The 8,159-nt window shown below is 37.4% G+C and overlaps 1 protein-coding gene across 1 annotated transcript in view; it reads right to left on the bottom strand.

The window, feature by feature from the left end:
- LOC126981902 (rhotekin-like) overlaps positions 1-8,159 on the bottom strand; it is a 95,312-nt gene that overhangs the window by 39,508 nt on the left and 47,645 nt on the right. The window contains exon 3 of the mRNA XM_050833549.1: positions 6,663-6,843. Within this exon, the coding sequence (XP_050689506.1) occupies positions 6,663-6,843 (181 nt within the window). The remainder of the gene's footprint in view (positions 1-6,662; positions 6,844-8,159) is intronic.

The raw sequence follows: 8,159 nt of genomic DNA on the forward strand, positions 1-8,159 counted from the left end.
GGTGTCTACTGCAGGCCGCTGGGGAAGGAAGTGTGTGTGTGTGATGACTAAGAGGTGGCCTACTGCTTGCTACTACTACTACTACTACTACTACTACTACTACCTCTCCTCCTACTACTATTACTACTACTATTGATACTACAACTACTACTATAATCTTCCTGTTTAATTTTGTATTTCTCCTCTTCCTTCCTCTTCTTTCTTATCTCTTATCTTTGTACTTCCTTTTTCTCCCCACCCCCTTCCTCCTCCTCCTCTTCTTCCTCTTTTTATCTATGCTTCCTTTCCCTCCTCCTCTTCTTATTCTAGTTATTTATGTCTCTTCCTCCTTTATCTTCCTTCCTCTGCTAGTTGTTATCATTCGCTTACTATAACATGTCTCTCTCTCTCTCTCTCTCTCTCTCTCTCTCTCTGGGTAATATCACTTCTACTTTCTTTCTCCTTCCCAATCTTCCTCCTTTTGCTCCTCCTCCTCCTCCTTGTATATACTCTAAGGTCACTCTGTTCAACTTCCTATTCAAAACAACACTGCCCATCCACTCCCATTCATCTTACCTCCTCCTCCCTCCCTTCATCTACCTCCCCTCCCCTCCCTTACCCTCCTTCCCTCCCAGCGCGTGATCTAAGGCCACTGCCGATCACTTCCTAGACTCAAGGGGGGACTATGAAGGGTATCGAAGAAGTGGTTTAATAAAGTTTGATGTATAAGAAGGTGTTATATAAATGATACTTTGGTGGTTTCCTTATTGTCCGTTAGATGGTGTTGTAAAGAGGGTAAATAAGAGAGAAATACACAGATAGAATAGGATAAAGAAATGAATATATGAAAATAGACAGAAAAGCTATACCAAAAGAAGGAAGGGAAAATGTTATACAAATTGTGCTTCAGTGGTTTGGTTTTTGTCCGTTAGATGGTGTAAGGTTAGATAGACAGATAGATAGATAGGGAGTTATAGATAAAGGGGGAGGGGAGGTAAAATGAAGCAGAGGAAGATAAAAATATAGATGATGAAGAAGAAAAAGAAAAATAAGAAGAAGAAAGACGAATAACAGTATAGATAATAGACAGATATAGATAGAAAAAATAAATGACGATAGACTTAATAAAAAAATAAAGGATTAAAGATGGAACTGTATAGACGATAAAAATATAAACTGATAAATAGATAGACAAATAAAGAAAGAAAAGGAGGAAAGATAAAGACAAACAAAGAAATAATAAGAAATAAAAGATGACATTATAAAAACAACACGATACACAGAGAAACAAGACATAAGATAAAGAAAGGGAAGGAAGTTAAAAGAAAAATAAAGTACAAAAAAGAGAAAGATTTGATTGATATAAATAAACAGGTAAGCACAGGTAAATAGGAAGAGATGATAGGTAGACAGGTAGATTTAGGACACACACACACACACACATATTATTCTGTCCTTAGCCTAAATATGAACCAGGACCACACACACACACACACACACACACACACACACACACACACACAAACAAAAACACAACATTTACACTGGTCGAATATTTGGGGTGTGACGCACTAGTAAACACACACACACACACACACACACACACAAACACAATAGACAACACAAACTTAGCCGAACGCGATGAAAACACACACACACACACACACAAACAAAAACAATCGCAAAAAAAAACAATAATAAAAGACCAATCAAAACAATCACAACACCAGAAAAAAAAGACGCAACACAAATTAAAAGAAGGAACACAAAAATAACGAAAAAATAAATCAACACAACAAAATAGACGCAACACAGATTCAAAATAACAACAAAAAAACAAAATAAATAATAAACAAAAATCGACGCAACACAAACACAAAATAACAAAAACAAAACAAAAATAAACAACACAAAGATCAACGCAACACAAAAGTAACAAAACACACACAAAAAAAACAAAGTAAATAAATAAATAAACACAAAATAAAAGAGTAACGCAAAAACTCGTAACACAAAAACCCGCAACACGCGAGACACAAGACGCAACACAACAAGACAGCCTCCGCGCAACACCTGAGAGGGAGCGAGTGTTGTGATGTACTGAGTAGCCAGAGAGCGAGGCAGGCAGGTACAGGTAAGTGTTGCTCTCTCTCTCTCTCTCTCTCTCTCTCTCTCTCTCTCTCTCTCTCTCTCTCTCACACGTTATATAAGTCACTGTAAGAAAGGCTAATTATCTATGCTTTAATTAGGTCAGTTTTGGGTATAATTAAGTGAGTCAGTCAGTTAGTTAGTCAGTCAGTCAATCAGTCAGGGAGTCATTCATCCATTCATTCAGTCAATCAGTTCATCAGTCAGTCAGTCAGTCAGGAAGCAAGCCAGTCAGGCAATCAATCAGTCAGTCAGTCAGTTAGTTATTCAGTCAGTCAAAATCCAGTCCAGGACACACACACACACACACACACACACACACACACACACTCAACCTTCAGACAGTTATTATGGCCCGTGTGCACGAGTATGTGTGTGTGTGTGTGTGTGTGTGTGTGTGTGTGTGCGAGGAGTGAAAGTGACGTGTGTGGGTCGACTACTGAGAGATGGGGGAGGGGGGGGGGAAGAGGGAGGGGGGGGAGGGAGATAAAAGGAAGCAGAGGAAGAGGAAGTAGAGGAAGATAAAATGTGATAGAAGAAAAAGAAGAAGAAGATGAAAAATAAGAAAAGTAGAAGCGAAGGAAAATAATTGAAGAAAAATAAGAAAATAAGAAGAAAATAGAAGAAAAGTAGGAGAGGAAGAAAATGTGGAGGATGGAGAAGAGCACGAGGAAAAAGAAGATAAGGAAAAGAAGAAAAAGAAAGAGAACGAAAAGAAGAAAACAATGAAAACAAAATGAGAAAGAAGATGAAGAAAAAGATGAAGAAGAAAGACGTAGAAAAGGAAAAGAAATAAAAAAGAAAGAAATACAAGGATCAGATTCATCTATGTGTATCACTCTGTCTGTATGTATGTGTGTGTGTGTATGTATGTATGTATGTATGTATACGTGTGTGCGCAAGGCAAACATGTATATCTATGGCCATTGTCTTTCCGTGTCAGTTTTTGCGTGCATACCTTCATGTGTACGCAATCAGTGTGTGTACATGTGTGCGTGTGTGTGTGTATGTGTGTGTGTGTGTGTGTGTGTGTGTGTGTGTGTGTGCTTAACCCATACCCTCGTCCATGAACCTGTGTCACATGAGAGAGAGAGAGAGAGAGAGAGAGAGAGAGAGAGAGAGAGAGAGAGAGAGAGAGAGAGAGAGAGAGAGAGAATCACTATCCCTTTCATTGGCAGGCTTCCTAACTTCTCTAGACTCTCTCTCTCTCTCTCTCTCTCTCTCAACCGCGGGCGAGAGAGAGAGAGAGAGAGAGAGAGAGAGAGAGAGAGAGAGAGAGAGAGAGAGAGAGAGAGAGAGAGAGAGAGATGCTGCGGCTGGAAGATTGAGGGACAGAGGGAGTAATGACGAAACAGAGAGAGAGAGAGAGAGAGAGAGAGAGAGAGAGAGAGAGAGAGAGAGAGAGAGAGAGAGAGCTATTTATCTGGCAACTGTCTGATTCTAGCTCGTCTTTCCGCTACCAATGATTACCCAGAGTGACAGGTGTGTGTGTGTGTGTGTGTGTGTGTGTGTGAGCCTCCCTTTCTCTCTCCCTCTCTTTCTCTCACTGGAAGATTGGATTAAAACAGTAAAGCAATTAAACTTTCTATGTCTGTGTGTGTGTGTGTGTGTGTGTGTGTGTGTGTGTGTGTGTGTGTGTGTGTTATTCTGGCATCCGGATTTCTTTTTGTTGACATTCAAAACACAAGGCAAAAGAGAGAGAGAGAGAGAGAGAGAGAGAGAGAGAGAGAGAGAGAGAGAGAGAGAGAGAGAGAGAGAGAGAGAGCAAGCAACCAACGTGAAAACAAACAACAGTTATTAACACATGAGAGAACACACACACACACACACACACACACACACACACAACAATAACAGCAACAACAAAAATAATCACACACAAAAAAAAAAGAGAAAAAGCAGAAATAACAACACACACACACAGTTAGCCAGGTATTTCAAGAGGTAAACACCGGTACGTCTTATTGCAGGCACTCCCCACCACCACCACAACCACAGTGTACTAAGGTAATACATTGCCTCACCCACCCACCACCATGTTATTTATTCTGCTCAGGTACACCCACTTATACATAATAATTTATTTTTTCTTACAGTCTTGAGTGTATTTTATTTTATTTTAGTCCAAGAGAAAAATAAAGAAGAGGGTGTGACTGTGAGTTAAGTGAATCCACAGCAATAAAACCAAACAAATAAAAAGATGAAAAGTATGCAACATTGTAATTCTAGTCACCTCCCTCTATCACATTAAATATACAGAGTGGCTATTTACTGAGCAGCAGCACGGTGAATATCAACTCTTTCCATCACTATTTATCAAGCAGAGTTGTAGTATTTCAGTGGTAGTAGTATAGCTGTTTGTTTGCATTAACTCCTTGACTGCAGATTTCCTGCAAGAGGGCATCACAAGGCTACAGGAGTGGAATAAAAAGTGGCTGCTACAATTCAATGAAGAAAAATGTGAAGTCATGCAACTTGGGAGGGGATATCCAGCATACCAATACCACATGGTAAACACTCCACAATCCACCACGGAGGCAGAGAAAGACTTAGGTCTATATGTTACTAGGCTGCCAGTGAAGGCAAAATCTGTGCCAATTGCAGCAGACAGGTTAAGGACAGAACTGGTATTATTCCAGAAATCTACCAATCTCACTGCTAAGGACATCTTTGTGCTATGTTAAGTTCTTTGTGCACCATATACAGCACATTGCCATATTGCTTTGCCATCACAAATTACTCATTTTTGAGATTAGAACAACTTTATAAGCAGTGATAAGTTACTATTTTACAGTGATAGGTTACTTTTTTATGGTGATTGGTTAGTAATGACTGGCATTATTTTACCACCAGCTGTGTTTTGGCTGGGTTCTGTTAGTTTAAAACAATGTGGAGTGGCAGCGCTCAGGTTTAGTGGTGGTCATGCTGGTCATCTTGAGCTGGGTGTGGTTTTAGAGTTTTAATGCATAAATAACCTCTTTGAATTCTTTGTAGAGTTTCTCATTTGATATATGAGTGAATAATAATGATATTTGTTGTGTTTTCAAGAAATGAGGAAGCTAACATTAAAATATGCAATAAGACCATGATAACTTATTTCCACTATTAAAAAAACTAATAAAAAAATGGTCCTTAGGTCGGCAATGACTATATAAAGACCATTCAATTTGGGGGAGCTACTCTTCGAATACTGCTGCCGTCTAAGGGTCAACTGCATTACGTCGTTGCTCTTTGCCCTCAGCTCCTCAAGACAGCAGCGGGCACAGGTATTACAGTTAACGGTCCAGGTGATAAGGAACAGGTAAGGAGGTGCAGGTGATAAGGGGATTTAAACCACACGGCAAAGATAAAACGTAGCTAAATATACAAACCTACAAATAAAATGAGATAAACCACACGATCTTTGACCCAAAACATCCCCAGCATGTGTGGAGTCTATAGGAGACTGTGTAGGTTGCCGGAAAATGAGTTAATATGGAAAAATAAAAATAAAACTGGTGTAGAGGGATTTAATACACATGGAAAAGGTAAAATACAAGTAAATAATCAATAAAAACGACTTAAAATCAACACACTAACATTTCCCATTCTTAGTGTATAACTGATGGGGGATTTAAAATACATGGGAGGTAAACACACTTAAATATATGAATAAAATGAGATAAAACAGTTACACACAAACCTTAAACCTCTCAAAAGCATGTAGACTCAACAGGAAACAAGAGAACCCTCAGGAAAATGGAGGAAATGGAAAAATAAAAAAAAGTGGGAGGGGATTTAAAACGCATGGAAAAGAAAAAAACAAATAAATAAGTGAATAAAACGAGATAAAACAAATTTACGTAAGCCTTAAACCTCTCTGGAGTATGTAGTGTTAATAGGAAACAAAATAAACCTCAGGAAAATGGAGGAAATGGTAAAAAATCAGAAAAAAGTGGGAGGGGATTTCAAACGCATGGGAAAGAAAAATACACATAAATAAAAGAATAAGGGAAATTAAAACAATACATATTAACCTTAAGTATATCTAGAGTATGTAGTATCAATAGAAAACAAAACAAACCTCAGGAAAATGGAGAAAAATGGAAAAATTTGAAAAAAAGTGGGAGGGGATTTAAAACGCATGGGAAAGAAAAATACACATAAATAAAAGAATAAGGGAAATTAAAACAATACATATTAACCTTGAGTATCTCTAGAGTATGTGGTATGCATAGAAAACAAAATAAACCTCAGGAAAATGATTAAAAGTGGAAAAATAAAAATAAAATAAAACAGGTGGACGGGGGATTTAAACCACATGGAAAAGGTAAACAAAGGAATAAAACGAGATAAAACAAATACAAATCAACCTTAAACCTCTCAAGAGCACGTAGACTCAATAGGAAACAAAATAAACCTCTGAAAAATAGTTAAAAATGAAAAATAGGAAAAAAATAATGGCAGCCGAGAACACACTCTTACCAAAACCCAGGAAAAATGTCACCGCATTTTTCCTTTTTTTCCCATAAATAACTAAATCCCGCGTGTCTTACCTTACTGGTCTTGAAGGACTTGAGTGTGTCTCGCCGCCGGATGGTCTTTTTGAATTCCCCGAGGCTCCTAAGGTACTCAAAGTTGTCCGGAGTCTTGGGAGAGCCGCCGAGCGTCCTTCTGCGCGGCGCCATGACTTGTTTTTGAATGTGCTTCCGCTTTCGACCGCCAGAGCGACGCCACCTTGCAATATATTCGTTTTTTTTCGTTATTTAAGGCTTTTTACGTGTTATTTAGGTCTTATTAACTTTAGAATAACTATTAGAGCTATTTTAAGTTCTATGGATATTATTAATTTGGCGTGTAGGAGCGTGAGTGTGTGTGGAAAAGGAGTAACGTGTCTAATAACCACTTAATTTTACGTTATTTAAGGCTTTTTACGTGTTATTTAGGTCTTATTAACTTAAGAATAATCATTAGAGCCATTTTAAGTCCTATACATATTATTAATTTGGCGTGTAAGAGCGTGAGTGTGTGTGGAAAAGGAGTAACGTGTCTAATAAATTCATAAAACCACTTAATTTTACGTTATTTAAGGCTTTTTACGTGTTATTTGGATCTTATTAACGTTAGAATAATTATTAGAGCCATTTTAAGTCCTATGCATATTATTAATTTGGCGTGTAGGAGCGTGAGTGTATGTGGAAAAGGAGTAACGTATCTAATAAATTCATAAAACCACTTAATTTTACGTTATTTAAGGCTTTTTACGTGTTATTTAGGTCTTATTAACTTTAGAATAATTATTAGAGCCATTTTAAGTCCTATGCATATTATTAATTTGGCGTGTAGGAGCGTGAGTGTGTGTGGAAAAGGAGTAACGTGTCTAATAAATTCATAAAACCACTTAATTTTACGTTATTTAAGGCTTTTTACGTGTTATTTGGATCTTATTAACGTTAGAATAATTATTAGAGCCATTTTAAGTCATCTACATATTAGTTTTTTTGGCGTATAGGAGAGTGTGTGACCTCCAGATCGAGCGATGTCATTTTACAATATATATTTTTTTCATTAACTAAGGCTTTTTTACATGTTATTTAGGCTCCACCAACATCAAAATAATTATTAGAGTCATATATGGTCTTCTATATATTAGTTAATTGACGTATTATGATCTCTTGCATGGAAGGGATTGGAAGAAAATGAGAAACCTGTCTAAATAAATTAATAAAAAAATTACTACAGGTTGTTACAGGTAAATACACTAATTAAAAATATAATAATGCATTTCATCATAAAACAGAGTAGAAGGAGGGGAGAGAGAGGGAGGAAGGAGTCAGGGGTTTGTCTGTAAGACCAGCCATTCCCCTTTATTGTATTTTATAACAATAAATATTTCAATTCAATTAAATAAAAAAAAGAAGAGGAGGAGGGAGAGGGAGGAAAGGCCAAGGGAAAGCGAGCAAGGGTGGACTTATGGATCTCAATGGATATGAAAAACGAGGAAATCATCATAAAAGGGAGAAAAGAGTAAGCATGAGAATAACCTAAATAAG

This window comes from Eriocheir sinensis, chromosome 49, assembly GCF_024679095.1.
Source record: "Eriocheir sinensis breed Jianghai 21 chromosome 49, ASM2467909v1, whole genome shotgun sequence".
NCBI classification, from domain to species: Eukaryota; Metazoa; Arthropoda; class Malacostraca; order Decapoda; family Varunidae; genus Eriocheir; species Eriocheir sinensis.